At 39.4% G+C, this 21,134-nt stretch overlaps 1 protein-coding gene across 1 annotated transcript in view; it reads left to right on the top strand.

Annotated features, from left to right (window-relative positions):
* Positions 1–1,269: 1,269 nt before the first annotated feature.
* THUMPD2 (THUMP domain 2 tRNA and snRNA guanosine methyltransferase) overlaps positions 1,270–21,134 on the top strand; it is a gene marked incomplete at both ends in the record, with an annotated part of 38,660 nt that continues 18,795 nt past the window's right edge. Inside the window, 5 exons of the mRNA XM_080711868.1 lie at positions 1,270–1,395; positions 10,799–10,934; positions 12,373–12,788; positions 13,679–13,756; positions 16,406–16,458. Coding sequence (XP_080567994.1) covers positions 1,270–1,395; positions 10,799–10,934; positions 12,373–12,788; positions 13,679–13,756; positions 16,406–16,458 — 809 coding nt within the window. The remainder of the gene's footprint in view (positions 1,396–10,798; positions 10,935–12,372; positions 12,789–13,678; positions 13,757–16,405; positions 16,459–21,134) is intronic.

Raw genomic sequence — 21,134 nt, 5'->3', positions numbered from 1 at the left:
CTCTCCCTGCCTCCTCCTTGGCAGTGCCTCTGTGGCTCCCTGGGTGGGTCCTTGGGAAGTCAGTGAACTCCACCATCCTCTAAGCCTCTAAAATTCCAGACTCTTCCTTATCACCTCCAAATCCCCGAGATAGCCTGGTAACCACAGACAGTAGCTGTCCCAGATTTGTTGAACTGAACCGAACGTGTTGTATCTGTGTGTTTACCCTCTGAGATACAGACTGTTGGGAGTACTAAGGAGGTTTCAAGATCCTCCTAAGAGGCATTTGAGAGTCAAAACAAAAAAAATAGAGAATATCAAGTGAGGTATGGCAACAGCCACCAGAAAGAGAACAAATTGAGAGGGGGAAGAAATAATTTATCAAAATGGAAGGGTCCAAGAAGTCTTAGGACTGAACCTTTGCACGTTTATGTCATAGGACTCCATAGAAAAAAAATTTTTAAATGCTGCCCCAGTAGATCAAGAGCTGGGAGAGTGGGCAAGAGGTCAGGGAGACTAGTTATCCATTTAGTCTAGTTATCCATCTAGCTTCTCGTGGAACTCCACTGAGAAGCATACGGAAAGCACCTGCCAAAGAGAGAGAGTCATTGAACAGTTTATCTCTGATTCAATATATAGTTACAGAGCTAATTTAAGGTTGTCTGTTTAGTGATCCTACTCTTTTCAAGTATTATTTTCGTTGTTTAAATTTCAGATGTTGCTAGGAGACCCATTCAAATCAGGTGGCCTAAAGGAGAGGGCCCATTCATTCATTGCCAAGCAAAGATATGGGATCTGTTTTAGGAACAAAAAGGCATTTTCTCTGAGAACAGGAGTCTCTGCTCTTGGAGCTGGTTCGCAGGGTTAGCCCCATTCTTGGTGAAGACAGAGCAGGGCTCCTTGGGTGGGGATCTGAGAAGAGGTGATAGGAGAGGAGGGAGGTGGAAAGGACCGAGGACAGAGACGGAGCGACCTCGGTTCCAGCCCCAGCTGCGCTGTCTCTTGGCCTCTCTGAGCATCCGTTCCCTCTATCCGAAAAAAATAAGTCAAGAAGATGAAGCGATTGACGATTGCACGCATGATTCTGGGCAGTTCAGGCCGCCTGACTCCTCCCGGAGTTTCGGTGCAGTTAACCGCGCAGACCGGCAGGGGTCGCTCCTGCGCCCGCCGCGCTCGCGCTCCTCCCCGCGCTGGCCTAGGACCCGGCCGGCTGGCGCGCGCCCGCGGGGGGATCCGGGAGCGCGCCGCGCGCGCCCGCGGCCACGTGACCGAGCCACGCGCGGGGCCGCCATGGCGGCGGCGCGCGGGGAGCCGGGGCCCCGGCCTGCGGGGGGCGTCCGCTTCTTCTGCACCGCGGGCCGCGGCCTGGAGCCCTTCCTGATGCGCGAGGTGCGGGCGCGGCTGGCGGCCACGCAGGTGAGTCGGCCGCCGCCTCCCGGCCGGCGGACCGCGGCCCCCTCCCCGACACCAGGCCCCAGCTCCGAGACAGCGGCGCCCCCACCAGCCACCCCTGGATCCCTTAAAGGGCAGCCTCCGAGACAGCCGAGGACTGGAATGAGGCCAGAGTTAGAGCCCTCCCTCCCTCCCTCCCTCCGTGAAATGCAAACAGTGGTCAGGTTCCGCGCCCGAGTCGTGTTAGTTGACGGTCGCCCGGTGTCCCACCTTGGGCTGTGCTGAGGATCCAGGATACTTGAGGCTACTCGGAGCACGCCTCATCCACGCAGTCATCGGAGCCCGGAAAAGCAGCCACTCGTGCAGGCCGCTCTGTGGTTTCTGTGGCTCATTTCAGTGACATGAACAAGGTTCTAAACAGCCTTTGAGGTACTAGAACGTGCCGACTGGTTCTTGAAAGCAGAGGAAACAGGTGTAATGTAAAAGGTGTCTTGGTGGTGTAGATAGGACACTGAATGATTGTGCTTGGAAAGGGAAGGCTGGCAAAAACAAGCTGACCATTCCCCTCGGGGGCCCCCTACAGTGTTGGAAACCCACAAAAGGAGTTTCTGCAGTGGGGTGTGAGGGTGGGCCCCACACAAAGTCCTGAAGAATGGGATTATTCATATTAGACTACCTGGCATTTGTGCTTTGTCACAGAATTTAATGAAGTATTGAATGTAGTTAACCGAAAATAGTCACCGTGTCATAATAATTGCTGGCATTTATCAAGCATTTAATGTGTCAGGCACAGGCTCTTAGGTCCTTACCCCCAATTTACTTGCTTAATTTCTATGACCCTCCGAAGTAGGTGTTCCACATTTAACAGATGAGGAAAATAAAACAATAAAATAATTGATTCAGGTGTTGTACCAGAAAATGGCAAAGGTGAGATTTAAACCCAGGCTTCCTGTGGAATCAAGCATGAGTATATAATCATGTTTAACCCAGGCCAGTGGTATGGCCATACATAATGCTGACTGCATGTTTTAATGTTAACTTAGAGAGCTTGGTCTGAAAAGTAAAAGGCTTGATTCCATTAAGGTATGTAGGATTGCTCGAAAAAAAGACACTCTCTGCTCATTCATCTTCTGTACTGACAAAATGACATAGGGGAAACCTTAACAGCATGAAAATTCAATAAAGTATGGGGTTGGGGGGGAATGCCTTGACCATAAGAGTAGTTAAATGCCAGGGGAATTTCCATATTCTCTTCTTGTATGTTGTAGGGGTATGAGTTAGCTCTTTGTAACTGATTAGAATGCCTTATGCAAACAACTAAAGACACAAGGTTTATTTTGGCCCCTGACTTCAGCCTGCGGTTGGCTGGCTCCATTGCTCTGGGCCTGAGGTGAAGCAGAACATCATGGTGGCAGCGCACGGTGGGTTAGAGCGGTGGGTTAGAGCTGCTCTGCTCATGCAGCCTGGAAGGCGGAGGGAGGGAGAGGAGAAGGTAGTGGGGAGGGAGATAAACCCTTTAAGAGTACGCCCCCAGGAACCTTACCAACTAGGTCCCACCTCTCCTCTCCGTAGTCCGTGCAGCTATTAATGGGTTCATCTGTAGATTGGGTTCATAGCCCTTATGATCCAATCATTTCCCTAAAGTCCCACCTCTAAACATCGCTGAACTGAGAAACCAGGCCTTTGATACATATGAGCCTTGGGGACACCCCAGATCCAGACCATAGCAGGACAGATATACCTGGAAATGAAATCTGAATAACCCCTGAATTTCCATTCCAGTTGCTCTAATAGAAAGTGATCTCAAAGTTAAAGGAATCCTGAAGTATAATGTTATTAACTAACATTCACTAAGCACTTAAAATGTTAGATACTATATACATGTTATGATTTAATCCTCAAAAGACTGCTATTGTTACTGAACTCAGGTGCTTTGATCCAGAATTGAAGAAAGAAACTCTGGACCCTGAAAGAATTTAATCACAGCCAAGGCTTTATGGGGAGGGGGGTGTCTGCTTGAGCAAAAGAAGCCAGCATTGGGTGACAGAAATTCCAGGCTACTTACTGCAAAGAACACAGGGGAACAGCTTTTATGGCATCTATGGGGTAGGCAGGAAATCGGTTTCCTGATGTCATCACATGTAGAGGTGGCATTTTTGGTTTTCCTCATGATTCGTAATGCATCTCATGTCTCATAAGAGTCCACCGAGGAGTCTGCGTTTTACTGTTATTAAGGTAAAGGCCACTGCAGGTTACTTTGGTGACTATTCTACACATGCTTTGCCCCTCACCACCTGGAATTTGCCCTTATCATCTGGGAAAGCCTCTGATATTATTTTTCAGAATAGGGCAGACCCTGCTTTGTCTGGCTTTATCTGGCATTTCTGCTGAGCATGTAGTCTCAGAAGGCCAAACTGATTTTTCTAGCCTCCCCTGGCTTATTATCTTCTATAGCCTTGAGGAAGATTCAGCGCATGTCAGGCCAGGTCTGAAGAGCTCAGGGCATGGCGGCAGGAAGGAGGAAGAGAGATAATTAATATGAACATGAATGGGAATTAATATAAATGAGCTCTGCTCTCAGGTGTTGGAGGCCAGAAGCAAGAGAGAGAGCTGGAGGAGAAGGCACCTCATATAATCCCAAGGCCACACCCCCCCATGGACTGCTGAGCAACCAGGCCCAGCCTCCAGCATTGTTGCCTGGTTGCCCTGAGGCTAGGGGGGCATTAGAAATCCAAACCAGCACAGTTCTTAAACCGATAAGAATGAGAGTTAGCTTGGTTGTCATAGTTCCCCAGGGAGGTGTTTATTCCTTACTCCTAATGGGCTGACTTCATGAGGGCCCCTGATTATGCCACCCTAGATGACATTTACCTTCATTTTACATAGGACTTGGGAGAAATCTGGTGCAAGATGATAGGAGGAAGACTTGTACATACGTCTCTCCAGCTTTGAAGCCCATGTGTTTTACCACTAGGCTAAATTACTATTATCTCTTGGTATCTGAGAGAGTATTGGTTCCAAGAGCCCTCCGGGATACCAAAATCCACAGTTTCTCAATTCCCTTATTTAAATGTTGTAGTGTTTGCATATATGCTATAGATATCTACCCAGATACTGTAAATCACCTCTAGGTTACTTATAATATTTAATACAATGTAAATACTATATAAATAGTGGTTATACTCTAGTGCTTAGGGAATACCAACAAGAGAAAGAACTCTGTAAATGTTCAGTACAGACATTTTTTCCCCCCAGATATTTTCCGTCTTAGATCAGTTGAATCTTCAGATGGGGAAGCAACAGAAACAGAGGGTCGACCGTAGTGTAGGAAACGTCCCCATAACATGGGGTATAGGTTATGTCAATAATAGCATGGTAAAGAGCACACGTGGGCTCTAGATCAAGACTCATGTTCAAATCTTAAATCACCCTTTAATAGAGCTGTGTGTTTGGACAAATTATCCAAATTTCTAAGCCTCAATTTTCTCAGATTAAAATAGAGATGATCATACCTACTTTAAAGGGTTAATTCAATCATTATAATAAGGATAGATCGGCGGCACAGTGTTTGGAAATACTTGGGTGTTGTCCCTATAAATCGAGTCACACAGAAGTACTTCAGATCAGCCTGCAGTGACAAGAGAGACTGTCAGAAACTACTTTGCTTCAAGAAAATTAATATTCAAAACTATGAATTTACAAACAAATTAATTCAGAAGTGATTGTTTACTGTAGAAAGTAATCACTCAATTTAATCAGTACTTTTCCAATTTCAGTGAACATAAGAATCACCAGGGGAGCTTGTTGGAAACACCATATCCCTGAGTGCGAGCCTCAAAAGCTTTTCTTTCAGTAGGGCTGCGGGTAAGCCCAGGTGTTCCCATTTGAACATGAACGTGAGCTCCCTTCCCAGGTGACTCTACTGTGGAAACTTACGCTAACACACAGCTTACAGTACAAAATTTCCTGTGCGTTCCTTTTAGCTTTTTTATGGAAAATTCCACACATATAAAAAGTAAACAGAACAGTGTAGTGAATTCTATATACTCATCAGCCAACTGCGAAATGATCAACCCATGGCGAATTTTGTTGTCACACCTCCCACTGCTCCTTACCCCATTATTTTAAAAGATATTCCAGGAATCATTTCATCTGTATTTGCTTATATCTCTAAATTATAAGGCTTCTGTTTTATCTATGTATAGTATAATATAAAAGAGATAAACCAGATGGTGATGCACACTTATAATCCCAGTCCTGGGGAGGCTGAGACAGGAGGATCGCACAGGTTCGAAGCCAGCCTCAGCTACTTAGAGAGGCTCTCAGCAACTTAGTGAGACCCTGTTTCCAAATAAAATATAAAATAGGTCTGGGAGTATAGCCCAGAGGCAAAAAAAGCCCCTGGGTTCCACCCCCAGTACCACACACACACAAAAAAAATTGAGATAAGGACCATTAAAAATGTAAGCCACATTATCATTGTCACAGCTAAAAGTAATTCCTATCATCAAAAATTTAGTCCTTGAGCCAGATGTGGTGGTGCACACTTGTAATCCCAGTACTTGGGAGGCTGAGACTGGAGGATCACAGTTTGCAGACAGCCTCAGCTACTTAGTGAGGCCCTCTACAACTTAGATCCTGTTTCAAAATAAAGAATGAAAATTAAGGATGGGGTGAAGCTTGGAGGTAGAATGCCCAGGGCTCCAACAAAAAGAAAAAGAAAAAAAAAGAATTTAGTCCTCAAATTTCAACTTGACTCATAAATATTCCTTTTGTTTTTAAGTTGTATATTTGAATACAAAATTGAATACCATCCACACTTTGTGATTGGCTGGTATCCTTTGTTTTTATTTATTTTGTGTGTGTGTGTGTGTGTGTGTGTGTGTGTGTGTGTGTGTGTGTTACTGAGGATGGAATCTCAGGGTCTTGCTAAGTTACTGAGGCTGACCTTGAACCTGTGATCCTCCTTTCTCAGCATCCCAAGTACTAGAATTACAAGAGTACACTACTACTCCCAACTGCCTGGTGTTTTTGTTGTTGTTTTTTTTTTTTTAAGTAACTCATCTTTAGATTTCCTCTCTGTATCTCTCTTTTTTCTCCTTGCATTTTGCTTGTTAAAGACATTGGGTTTTTATCTCATAGTCTAGAGCTAGAGTCCACAAAGTTTTTTCTTGTAAAGGACTAGGTAGTAAATATGTTAGGTTCTATAAATCACATATAGTTTTTGTTATATATTCTTCATTGTTATTATATTTGTATTCCTTTGAAAAATATAAGTCATTCTTAGCTTTAGACCTAATGTTCTGACACTGGGTTTGGCTACACTGTCAATTTTGATTACCACTAACCAAAGTGGCTATTTGAATTAAAAATACAATTAAATAAGAATTCACTTTCTCGGGTCACATTTCAGGTGCTCCGAAACCATGTGTGCTGATGGCTACTGTGCTGGACAGCACAGTTATAGAGCCTAACCATCACTACCAGTAGTTGTTAGTAGTGATAGTTTCCCCAGTCTAGATTTTACCCATTGCATTTCCATGATACAGTTTAACATGTTCTATTTTTATCATTTTTATTATTATAACAGTACTGAAGACTGGGTTAATTTATAAAGAAATGTATTTCTTATAGTCCTGGAGACTGAGAAGTCCGTGAATGAGGGGCCCTATCTGGTGAGGGCCTCTGGCTGCCTCGCAACATGGCAGAAGGCATCCTGCACTGACAGAGAAAGCAAAAGGAAAAGCAAGCCTGCTTTCTGAAAAACTAGTGTAGTCCTGCAATAATGACATTGTCTACCCATGAGGGTAGAGGTCCGGCTTCCCAGCATTTGCAATGGTGATTAAGTCTCCAGCCTTTCTGAGGAGAGAGCACATGCAAACCATAGCCCTCTACACTCTGTATGTCCGGTAAATTGGAATCTTGTAAGATGAATATAGAGCCTGATCAGTGACTGGTGGTGAGCAAGCTTCTTTCTAGGTGCCTGGCTATTTTTAATATTCTTTTATACATACACACACACAGATATTTTAGACTAGTTTGAAGATTGAATGCCTTTTTGGAAATTAAATAAAATATATTTTAAATGCTTTCTTCTAAAGTGAACCAGAACAAATTTAAATACCATCCTAACACTGCATAGTTCTTTAAAAGAAGTTCTAAAACCAAATGTCACTTGTAAATTTAAGAGAACTTTGGTATCTCCCTGGAATACTATATGATTGTTACCTAGATTTAAACTTTTAATCTTTGAGTTAAACTACTTGAATCCATGAATTTTAAAAGGAAAGAAAAAACTGCTACCTGCTTAATATTCTAGCAGATTATAGAGCTGCTATTTAGTCTTCAGAAGTGTTAGATGTAAAATCAGCTGTTTTTTAGGCATTTGGTTATAGTTTAATTCCAAGTGGGAAAAAACAAAATCAAAGAATTTCAAGTAACAAATATTGGGATGAAATATTCTAAAATGCCACATTTCTAAGTATTGTAATTGAATATGATCACATATAGCAATAAACTGAAGGTAAAGGCAAATGCTGGCTTTAGCAGTTGATGAAGTTCTAAGCACCAAGTTTCATCCTCCCTGCTGCTTTAAGATGAACCCAGCCTTCACAAAGAGTAAATCAGACATGGCCACATGTGTAATTATTTGATTCTTACAATGACTATTTTATAATTTAGTAACATTTGAGTATATGCTGATTACTGGTAAAAAAAGAATGTTGGCTTTTTGTTGATTCTGTAAGGAGAATGGTGTTTCTGCTTTTGGTTTTGAGGAAATATTTGGCATTTTAGTGTGTTGACACATTCTTATGATTCAAAGCTCTAAATAAATTATACTCATTAAATACTTTTAGAAGATAATTTTAGAGGAAGTTCATCGTACAAAATGTTTTCTTTAATACATAAATAAACAAGATAATATCCTTGTATAATTACAAAACTCTAAACTGATGTCCAGGTCACTGACTACTCAGGTAAAATAACTGGTCTAGATATTTGTATCATGTTTTCTTGTTTTTAAGACTTAAATCTTAAAACCATACATTTTTAGTAAAATATTTAGTACAGTTTCCCCCAGAATCTTGGCAAGGTATTTTAGGTGTGTTAAAATGTCTTGAGGTGCCTCTAATATCATCTGTATTCTATGCCAGGTAACAAAATCTGACTTTTCAAAAATTTACTTTTTAAAACTTTGTTTTCAAAGTCTAAGCATTTTGATGTATAGATTTAGTTTCAGAAAATGTCACCTATGTAAGGAAAATAAGTAAATTTTAGAAACCAGAATTTCATTTGGATTACTTCACTATCCCCTTAAATACTGATTCCTAAGTGTTCCTTTCATTTCCCTATTTTTTTTTTCCTCTAATGTCATAGTCTTATTCTTTGTCTGTCTTGATCAGCTGCTTTGCTGATACCTCAGCTATTTGGTTTTAGCGGTACCAACCTAGGGTTTGCTGGGAAGCAAATTCTTCACCAACCTGGAATAGCAACCCCAAAAACTATCATCCCAAAGTCTGAATTATATCAACTCAGATACAAAACAAAACTCCTTGGGGCTCATGTTCCCATGAATTGCCTAAACACATGATGCCTTAGTCTATTTTGCATTGCTATAATAGAATACCTGACACTGGCTAGTGTACAAAGAAAAGAGGTTTATATGCTCACTATTATGGTGGTTGAAAATCCAAATAACATGATACCAGTGTCTGACAAGGGCCACCTCTGTCTGTATCACAATGTGGTGAAGTAGAAAGGGAACCAGCTGCGTGTAGAAAGGACATTTATGTAAGCAAGGGGACAGGAGAGCGGGGAGGGACCAAGTCTCTGATAACAATCCTGATTTTGAAGATAGTAATCCATTCCCATGAGACATAACCCACTCCAAAAGACCTGCATTAAGCCCATCCAGGGGTGGTCCTGACCCAGTGACCTCTCACAAAGCCATACTTAAGGTTCCACCACCTTTCAATAATGCCCCATGGCACACCAAGCTCCCTCACACAAACACACCCAGACCATACCCAAACACTAACACATGGGATGCCCCTCATGTGCTGCCTTAGTTCTAGGAGATAACTTGGAACTGAATTAGCCCATGGCCACTATGAAAAGGAGAATGCCAAGACAATCCGCATTTACCCTGAAATCGAGAGCTGGGTCAGCCCTCAAAAGCTCAGGATTCCAGTGGTATTGGGCCCCGTTTGCCACACCACATTAGGCTCCTCATAACGCCATGCTCTTTTCATTTCCTCTCTTCCCTGACTTTTTTTTTTTAACCATATACTCATCCTGTCTTCAAAGCCTGTTTCTGTTTGATGCATATATCTTGCTTCTATTCATTTTCCAGTTCCCACAGCCAAGCGTCTCACTTCTGTCTCAGTAATCTACTTCTCCCTCCAGCATCACATTCTATGCTCAGTCTTTTATGTCTCTTCCAAAGTAATTTTTTCTGCCAGTTAATTCAGTGCTGTCACTGTTTTCATCAAAATTCTATAATGGCTGACCATTACCATCTGTGGTACTCAAAATTTCATGACCATACATCACGCTGGCCAGAGCTCCACCATCCATCCACCTGACACCATCAATCAACATAACACAGAAAATGTTGCCAAGCTAACTCCCAGTTTTCCTCAGCCAGGGTTCTGCCTTTGCATCTGCCCCGATTCTATTAGAATCTCTCTTCCCAAATCTTACGGGACTCCTCCCCAAGATTTTCCGTGATGTTGGCGTCCATGTTCATTGCTCTTTACTGTACCTACAACTTATCAGTGCTTTAAAATGTTAAAAGTTTTTATGGCTTAATTCAAGGTATTATCTTACAAATTTTACATCTTAATCTGCATGCCTTTGTCTGTTTATTACACTGCTATTCAGAACCTATGCTGCTTGCTTCCTGGTAGACCACAAGCAGATGTTTAGTGTCCACCTTGAGATGGACATCTCATTATGCTATGCATTTGTGCTATGCATTATGCCTTCTTTTGTCCACTTTCAAATAGTGTGTGAGGTTTGGTAATGCAATTACTAAGTTATTTTATGTTCTGTTTTTCGTGTGTGTGTGTGTGTGTGTGTGTGTGTGTGTGTGTACATGTGTGTACATGTGTGTGCATGTGTATTTTACAAGAGGTAGCATAACATTGACTATGATCTTGGTCACTTTACAAATTACTTAACCTATCCTAAACTTAAGTTTCCAAATATGCAAAATGATCATGATAAAATCTAGCTTAAAGGGCTGTCATAGGGACGAAGGGGGGAAAATGTATTCAGAGTGCCTAGTATAGTGCTTAACAAATAATAGATGCTTCAGAAATGGGAAATTTTAAAATCATTAATCTAGGGGCTATGTTTTAGTCAATTAAAGGGGAAAAGGGCATTGTTTCTTACTCTGAGCTACTGAATATCTGTCTGTCTCTAGGTCGAATATGTTTCAGGGAAGGTTTTTTTTACTACCTGCTCTGATTTGAATATGCTGAAGAAATTGAGGTCTGCAGAAAGATTGTTTTTGCTGATTAAAAAGCAATTTCCAGTTACTGTTTCTTCTCCAAGTAAAGGTACTACATATATGCCTATTTCTTTTACCCACATGCTGTACTCCAGAGTTATCTGCATACTAACTAATATGTAGCCATTTCACATTTGTAAGGCTTATTCATATATGTTACATCATTAGTTATATATTTTTCTATATTTTCTGAATATTATCAGTTAAGTATAGTAGTGTCTGTCTCTTCTCTTTGCAATCTGCTGCCTGTCTTCTGAGATTTTAGTGACCTAAGCCCCATTTTTTTCTTTGAAAATTATTATCAGGCAACTTCTTAGAGATGAACAGGCCAGTTGTATTTACATGTATTTAGAAGCATGTAGTAAGCAAAACTGTATCATTTTAATAATAAAATGCTGGAAAGCTCTGAAAATAATTTAAGGGTCTTGATCAAAGCAGCAAAAATAGGAGAGAGTCGGGTACTGCAGGATTAAACACTGCCTTAGACCTCGACGTGACTGCTAATGTGCACAGAGATCATGTAATTACATAGTCTATAATAAACTCTTTCAAGAAAGATATAAATGATAAGAATCAAGACCCAGCAAGAAAAATTGTTATAAAGCAAATCCCAAGGTATTATATTGTGGGGTAAATATAATTTCATCCCAGTATTCCACATAACTTCATCTTTAGGAACTACTAATTACTTTTGGATCATCCTGAAGACCCTTGTTCATCATGAAAAGATTAAATTTTACTGAGGCTGAGCGTGATGGTGCACGCCTGTAATCCCAGCTCTTGGGAGGCTGAGACAGGAGGATCACACAGGCCAGCCTCATCTACTTACTGAGGCTCTCAGCTACTTAGTGAGACCCCGTTTCCAAATAAAGTATAAAATAGGTCTGGGAGTATAGCCTGGAGGTAGAAAGGTCCCTGGGTTCCACCCCCAGTACCACCAAAATAAATAAAAAATAAAAAAATAAATTTTACTGAGCACAGTTCCTAGGTTATAAATGGATTGCGTATGTGAACTTATACTTTATAGAAACTCATTTTAAGATACATGCTAATATTGTAGAGTCTGAAATGAAATAAACCCAAGATTTAACTACTCTGTTTCTAAGTCCCATCCTTTATCATTTATTTTCTTTTTTAACCTTAATTTTTATAGATAATATCACCATTATTTCAAACTCTTGATCTACTCACATATTGATGAGATAAATATATTATCATAGGAAATTAATTTGCTAAAGTATTACTAGTAATAACATGGAAATTTTAATAGTTTTAATGTTATATATGTAATATAACAATGACTTTTATTCTACACAATATTCTTAAAATTTTATAAAGTCCAAATGAAAGTGAAGTTGCATTCATGCAGCCATCCAGTGAAACTTACTTCAGTGAAATAAAGTAATGAAATTTGGTGATGGTCTTCAAATTTAATAGATGGTCTTCAAAGCTTCAAGATATAATAAACTGAAATTTTATTTATTTAGGAAAAATACTTAATGAAGTGCAAAGACTTATAAATAATGATCCAGGAAGTTGGCTGGAGGCCATTACAATTTGGAAAAGTCTTCTTGAAGTTGATACAGAAAAGGAAAAACTTTCTCAAAGAACTACTAAGCCACTAAAAAGAAAAGTGAGAGAAGATGAAATCATTATTTCTAAGAAACCCCAAATAGAAGAAATGCAAAAGACTGAAGAGAACTGTATGGAATGCCAGCTAAAGAAACAAACAGAAAAAGATGTCCTGGAGCAAAGAGATTCCACCACTAGAAGAGAGAGACTTCACAAAGACGAGTGCCAGGATGAGGTGCAGCAAGCGGCGAATACTCACACCCAGGCCGACTTGACCTTCAGGGTGTCCTGTCGCTGCAGTGGAGCCATTGGAAAGGCCTTCACCGCACAGGTATGCATGCCTCCCATGGCAGGGTCCCGTGTTCTAAAAGAACTAATCCATTACTCTCTAGAATCAACATGAGATTCAGACCTCTCTCAAAATAAATAATTAGTCCAGAAAGATGATTAGGCCTCATTCCTTATGATTAAGTACCTTTAAAAATGCATTTCCCTTTTTAACCTAGACTCAGGTGCCTTAGGAATGATATGCCATTCTATGCAAAGACTTTATTTTGTGCCTAAGAGTTTCCCTAAATTCATAGACGTTCTTTGCATTTGGAAATATCATGGCTCTAAGCTTTGGAGAATTCTCTTCAGAACAGTTCTGTACTCTGCCCTGGGTTCTGTATGTGGGATCATATCCAGGACCTGGACCACAGATACACAAATACACAGAAGGTCTTGGCACTCTCAGGAAAGGCAGACACCATGGTCTCTATCACAGAGCATTATTGGTTGGCCCTTCCAGAATTTAGTTATATAAAGGGCATTGGTCTGAGTCGTTAGCCAACTTTAGAGTTTACAGACCCTGAAGTTGAATCTAATGATACCAATTTGCTAACAATCATTTGGCTTGTTTTAATTTCCTACAACTTGGAATGACCATGTTTATCAAGTCATGGTCTCACTATTTCATGTACCTAAAATTGCAAAAACAGAGATTATGCATGAATAAGCATTAAGGCCAAGGGTGTGTTAGGGATGGAGGAGGTAAAAATACAACCGTATTGCCTTGAATAGAAATTGCTTTAAAGTAATACTTTAATGCTAAAGCTCTAAGTTATCATCAAATAATCTATCTTGGTTTTTCTACATGGTTGTTAATATTTGCCTGTGTTTAAACTTAAAATTTTTATTTTTAGTATATTTTTGCCTTTTCTATAACTTGCTCCTTTCCAGGAGATAGGAAGAATAATTGGAATTGCTCTTATGAAGCAGTTTGGATGGAAAGCAGATTTGAGGAATCCAGATTTAGAGGTAATAAATATTCTTTTTAATTTATGTATCTGTAACCTAATTTTTAAAACACAGTGTTCTCTATTCTTATCGTACTTTTAACTTCAGAGTTTTAGAAGCATGTCTGCATGGATCCAGCATTCAGTTTTTCTCTTTAACAGTTGGGTAGTACAGACTGTTTTGCTAGCAATTTTTATTGGTTACCGTTGAAGAAGAAAAAAATATTTATTATGAGGTTGCAGAGGCACTGTAGTCTCTATAATACAAAATAAGGGTCTATAATAAGAAATTTTAGCTATTGTTTAAAGAAATGAATAATAACACAAAGGTCTGAGCAAAATTCAGTACCATTGTTACACAGGTAATAAAAATGTTCTTCACTTGATTTTCTTTTTTAATTAATGCATTATATGTAAAAGTAGGATTCGTTGTGACATATTTGTACATGCATAAAACATAATTTGATTTCATTCCCCAGTACTTCTCTTTTTCCTCATTTCTTTCCTCCTTTCCCACCCTTACTGCTTTTTCTGCTTTACTGGTCTCCCTTCTTTTTTAAGGAGATCTCTTTTTTATTCCTTTATCCTTTTTTATTTTTTTTTTTGGCCAAAATGGAGATAAAACCACCTGGGGGCATTATTCTACCTCTGAGCTCTATCCCCCCAGCCAATTTTTTATTCTTTATTTTGAAACAGGATCTCACTCAATTGTGGAGAGCCTCACTATGTAGCTGAGGCTGGCCACGAACCTGCAGTCCTCCTGGCTCAGGCTCCCAAGTACTGGGATTGCAAGTATGCGCCACCACGCCTGGCCCTTTATTCTAACTTCTACAAGTGTGAAAGAACATAGGACCCTGGACTTTTGAAGCCTGGCTTATCCACTTAGCATTTTTTCTAGTTCTGTCCATTCACCAGCAAATTACCTAATTTCATTCTTCTTTGTGGCTGAGGAAAACTCTGTTCTACACTTTATTTTGAAAACCATCTTATAAATTTATTGAGTAGCTAGTCATTTTCATGATTCATTAATTCATAAAGGTATTCCTTGTTACATAACTCCAAGTGGACTAATAACTGGCCAAAGAAATCAAAACACATTGTGTTTTTTAACTAGTTTTGGCTCTAGTTTTTGTTTTATTTGAAGTTTTTCACTTTTAAAAAGTTAATATCTGGTAAATATCTAACTTTTTATGCGAAATATTTTGACCCTCTGAGTTTTTTGACATGAGATGTCTTACTCCCATGCCCCCTTTCCAGTTCTCTTGTCTTCTCTCCCAGCTTTCTCCACCTCACTGTCAGAACTGCAGTATTCTCCTGGATTAGCGTGTGTGTGTGTGTGTGTGTGTGTGTGTGTGTGTGTGTGTCTCCACCACAATACAGTGGAAATAGTCACACAAAACAAAATTGGCAATGCTAAAATCACATGTAATAAAATTTGTAACTAAAAAGTTGACAGAATAATCAAATCTTAACAAATTTCTTTCTTAGTGCAAAAATAATAGGAAAATAATTCTGTAGTGGGTGAAGCTGTTCTTAACATTTGACATGTAAAGACAAGATCAATATATCTTTAGTATAAATTGTAAGCAGAAAAGAATCCTAATAAATGATTTTGCTAAAAGGTATAATACATAAAACTGGAAAGTTTGGCTGTGATATTTTAATTGATTGAGGAATTTAATTGTCTAAATGGAGTCACTTCAGACAGTTATTTTCTTGATGAAATGTGTCAACACTGCAATAATTTTGATTAAAATAGTTATGCTAAAAATAACTTTGGGGAGCTGTTTTTGTAGCTCAGGGTAGAGCATTTGCGTCACATGAATGAGACCCTGGACATGACCCTTGGGGTGACAATATCAGAGATCAAATATTCTTAAGATTCAAAATGGCATTTGAAATACTGTGTAAACCTTATCAGACCATAAAAGTAAGGAAGAGTCTAACAGTTTTAAATTTATGTGGACTACTAACTTTAGACATTTTAATTCTCTGTATGGCTTAACAGAAGAAAGGAAGTAACAGAAGAAAGGAAGTAAAAGACGCAAAAATTCATCTAGACACAGTAAATTGAAAGAATACCCTTGTTACCATATCGTTGGGCTAAAGAAACTTCTTTACCCCACAAGTATTTGTAAGCTATGATCTCCCTGTGTGACCCTATGTCTTAGTTGGGGTTAAAATTATGATATAGTTAGGAAGACTTCTTTAATACAAAATGCTGAAAAGTCTGATCAAGTTGTTTCGAAGCTACCTTCAGCAACTTAGTGAAGCCCTCACCAACTTAGTGATACACTATTTCTAAATTAAATAAATAAATAAAAGGGAGTTTAGCTCAGAGATAAAACATTCCTTGGTTGAAGCCTCAGTATCACACATACACATTAAAAAAAAGTTTCTTTGTAACATGGATTTCTTTGTAACATAATTCTCCATATAATGTATATACCAAATTGACTTCAGAATTTTTCTATGAAATGTACTTAAAATTTAATTTGCCTCTGCTTAAGAAAAAAAGATTGTGGAACATTTTTCCAGATGTGACAAATAGATCTTGAAATTTCATATTAAAATATAGATCACATAAGTTCACACTAGAAGTTTCATATTGTCAGTGACTTGGTAATGATAATTTCTTGTTCCATTTATAATTTTGTGTTTGTTCTTTCAGGTCTTTGTACATCTAAATGACATTTACTCAGTGGTGGGGATTCCTGTGTTCAGGTAATTATTATATTCTAAGTTTCAGGTTTGTCCCTTAAAAATTTGTGAAATTAAATACCGTTTTGTTTATACTGTGAAATATTGATATAACAGAGGCAACAGAGGGTCACACATTTGAGTTCTTTGCTTAGTTCAGGAAAGTGTTCTGATAGAGCTTAGGGTTTGTCATTTGATCTGACCAGTTAGAGCTGTTAAAGATTCTATCAGAGTCATTTCTCTGAGTATATGACTAATACTGAACTAATAACTATTCCTATTATCAAGTGATTTTTATAAGCCTATATTTAAGCCCAAAATGTTAAACTGTTGGCATTTTGAAGATTTAATTAAAATAGAAACTATAGTATAGTTCATCTTGAACATTCTCTAGATCCAATTGCCATTATTCTTTTATTGTAAGAAGTTATTGCTAGTTTTTAAAATCTTCAGATGTCTCCCTAGTCATGCAGAGTACTAAATAATAATAAATGCATATGATTTATTTCTTCTTTTAAAGTTTCTTAGGAGCATTGTAAATATTAATGGCATCTTCAAATATTTTGTATGCATGATCCTGCTTATGTTAATGATTCAGACACCCTTTTTCTACAGATGATTTTAGGCAATAGAATGCTTTAAAGTTCAGGAAAGTCCTATGGGGATACCACATTTGTATTAGTATTTATACATCTGAATTCTTGACCCAGTATATTTTTAACTGTCTGACATATAATTGCTTTGATCTAATGGTGAGCTCTAGCAGTTGACTAGCACAATGACAAGAACATGGTAGATGTCTAAGAATATTGAGTGAATGAGTTCCTGTAGTCTTCGGGTCCTATGGTAAGCTTGGCCGGTATCACCACCTCAGACACCCTGAGTTAAATAGCGTCTCCTGTGAGGTCATCACGTGCCTCGCCCTGCAATTACCCTTGTTCCTGTCCACCCCAATATTTTGCAAGTTCTTCCAGACCAACCCTAACCTGCTCTTCTATACCATACCTGAAAGGTTTCCAAGATATCCTACTTCAAGTGCCTTTTGGAGCCAACCATAGGCCATAATCCCTGTGAAATAGTCATAAAAGTGATTGAGTTTAATTTGAAATGCTTTTGCCAGACTTTTAAAAAATTCCATAATCATTGATAGGATGGATAGAGGAAACTGAAAATTGATCATATTTGAACTCAGTATACTGATGGTCACCAAAACAAGATAGGAAAAACTAGCAAAAGAGAAAAATAGGCTTTTAAAAGAATTCGTAGCCAGGTATGGTGGTACATGCCTATAATTCCAGGACTTGAGAGACTGAGATAGGAGGATTATAGGTTCCAGGCCAGCCTTAGCAACTTAGTGATACTGTATTTTAAAATAAAAAATTTAAAAGGGTTGAGAGTTTAGCTTGGGGGTAGAATGCCCCTGGGTTCAATTCCTAGCCCTTCCCCCAAAAAAGCATAATATAGTTAAATTATTAATTAATTTTATTTTGAGGGTGAATGTTAGGAATCAAAACCAGGGCTTCACTCATGCTAAGCAGGCAGTCTACCACTGAGCTACATCTTCAGCCCCATAAACATTTTTTTAGTACTTCAACCCCACAAAAAGATGACTGTTTGGCAAATCAACTTATATCAAATATCTCATTCCTAGTAGCATCAAGTGCAACCATACTATATTTAGATTCTTAGAACCAAGTAAAAGAACTAGTTTTTATTTTTTTTTGGGGGGGGTGCTGGGGACTGAACCCAGGGCCATTCTACCTTTGAGCTATACCTCCAGCCCAATATTTTATTCTTTATTTTGAAACAGGGTCTTACTAAGTTGTGGAGGGCCTCACTAAGTAGCTGAGGCTGATTGCAAGCTAAGATCCTCCTGTCTCAGCCTTCCAAGTACTACTGGGATTACAAGTGTGTGGCACCACTCCCAGCTCTAAAATTTTTAATTATATATAAAAGTTAAGTTTCATGCCCATTTATGAACAGGTGTATTCAACGTTATAAAATGTTTTTGAACGTTATTAAATGTCTTTATTCCATGAATACACGAAGCCTAGCAGCATAGAAAACAGTGTCACTATCTGAGCCCCTCTGCTCCCCGTGGACCCAGGACGCCAGGTGATGCACAGCCGCCCAAGCTGTGTTCTCGGCCTCAGTGGCTCTGGCTTTCTTCTCCTGGGTTCTTCTCCTGAGTTCCTTCTCCTGAGTTCCTGCAAACTTATTCCACTGGCTTGAAGCAGCACCTTGCCTCCCGATCCCCTGTGAGAATGGTCTTGAACTTGGAGCTACGGTCTTTACAGAAACCTGTTGTCCACTCCTATCGCTTTCTGCTAGCCCTGGAAATTTGCCTTACCCATTTGTTCTGTAACTTGGGGGGTGGTGTTTTACATGTTTGGCTACAGAGACGTAGCTCCAAGTTCTCCCTGTGTGGCTGCTCGTTCATCCCAGCGCTGTTTGTGAAGAGCCCGTCCTTCCCCACTCATCTCCAACGCGGACATCAACCACTTGCCCTGTGCGCAGGAGACCGTGCACCAGCTGCCTCTTCTCCTTCCTTAGCTCATCCTTCCTGCCCCACACTGACATAACCATGGGGGTGTCCGCCTCACACTGCCTCCCAATTGATAAGACATACTTATCCAACTCATGCATTAGACCTGTTTTGGCTTTTCTTGGACATGTATGTATTAGAATTGGTTTGTCAAGTTCCATGATCACTTTGACTGAAATCACATTGCATCTACATAAAATATTAATCTTAAACCAAAAAAATAAATTTCATTATTCCAGATTATTTACATGCATATAGAAACACTCCAAGAGTCAGACTTAATGCATTTCAAATAGTAATTGGTAATGTACCTAAAAGCTTTTCAAATAATAATTGGTAATGTACCTGAAAGTTTACAAATATAAGACATGACCGAAATTAAGACTCAGATCTTGCATGAGCCGTGGCTGTAAATAAGATTATGTTTAAGTCAACTTGACCACCTCAGTGGAGGAAGAAAACACTCTCAAGGATGTGTGTAGACTAAGAAGAACCATTTTCTGGGATGTGAGCAAAGGGGAGACAGGAAGATGGAGAGCAGAGAGACTGGACACAGTGAGAACCTGGGGACCCGGCCGCAGGAGAGGGCGAGACCATGGCAGAGAGACAGGGCGGGAGATGCAAGCCGCAGGGTCACAGCACAGTGTGGGTCCTAGCAGTTCCTGAAGGCTGTGTCCATGATACAGCTGAACTTTCTTTAAAGAAAAGAAGCATTTGGATATCAGCGGCCCATGCAGCTTTAACTCTACATATCACTAGTATAATATGGCACAATGGATAAGGACTATGGACTCAAATTCTCCCTGCCCTTCAAATTGACCCTTCAGGTTTGGGCAAATTATTATTTCTATGCTTTCTATAAGATCAGGAAAATAAAATTACCTATATTATAGTTTTGTGGTTGGATTAAATGAGGTAGCTCCTGTAAAAAAAAATGCTTGGTACTCTTTCTAGGATGCAGTAAGTGTCAAATAAATTTCAACTGTTTAATTTTTTAAGCAGTTCAGCAACTGATGAGGGAAGAGGAGCATTTACTACAGTAATATTAATTCACTCAATTAATTTCATTTGAAATATTAGTTGTGAACTTTTATATGCTCAGCATTGTGCCAGCTATCCAAAGTTCAAAGATAAATAAGATGGTTCTTAGGTCTAAGGAATTCAGCTTAGTGACAGAACAGACTTTATGATAAATGCCTAAGAGATATGAGAAGTTAACAAAATAAATAAATACATGCTTGGCCAGAGTTAGAGAAGTGGATTTACCTAAAGAGGGACACATAAGCAAAAGAACATAGAGAAATATCACTTAAGAGGAGACTTAAAGGGAATAAGTAAGGCTTCATCAGTAGATAAGAGGAAAAAACAGATCTTATAGATAAGGGGTTGCTTGTCAAGACAGGGAGGTGTGAGGAGGCTTGATTCATGTGGGGGAGGGCAAGGAGTTCCAGGGTAGATGGGACAGAATACATAGAGAGAGTGGCAGAAAATTAGACTGAACAATTAGAAACAATCCGTGAAGTGTCCTCTGTACCGTGATTAACAGCTCGGATTCTGTTCTAAAGCAGTAAGAATTTGAAGCAGAAGAGTAATGTCAGGTTTGTGATTTCAAAAAATTACAAAATAAATGATATTTAAAAGTGAAAAAGAAAGAAGTAAATTCTTACAGTAGTCCAGGCAGTGAATGATGAGAGATTAAACCAGCGTGAAATTGGAGGTAACAAAAAAACTGAATTCAAGAAAAAGTCTACATTTCTGATCTAGGCAACTATTAGACACTGGTGCTAGTCACTGAGATACAAAATATAGAGAAAGGAAACTGTATCCAGTGACAAACGTCCAGGGAGAGATTTAAGGTCACAGATCTGGAGTTCAGGTGAGGAGGCTAGATTGAAGATAACAGATTATGGCCCTGATACACAGATGATAAATGGAATAAGAACACGAAGAACTGTATGAAGATATTAAACACAGGGAAAGGAGATCCTGTTTGAATTTGCACTACTTAACCTCTAGTTAAAATGCCTGAGTGCAGCCAGGTGTGGTGGTGCATGCTGGTAGTCCCAGCATTCAGGAGACTGAGACAGGAGGATCACAGTTTGTGGACAGCCTCAGCTACTTAGTAAGGCTCTTTGTAACTCAGTGAGACCCTGTT

Source organism: Muscardinus avellanarius, assembly GCF_963383645.1.
Source record: "Muscardinus avellanarius genome assembly, chromosome: 15".
Classification (NCBI taxonomy): Eukaryota; Metazoa; Chordata; class Mammalia; order Rodentia; family Gliridae; genus Muscardinus; species Muscardinus avellanarius.
Note: the sequence above shows the minus strand (reverse complement) of the source record. Positions and strands in the feature narration are given on the sequence as shown.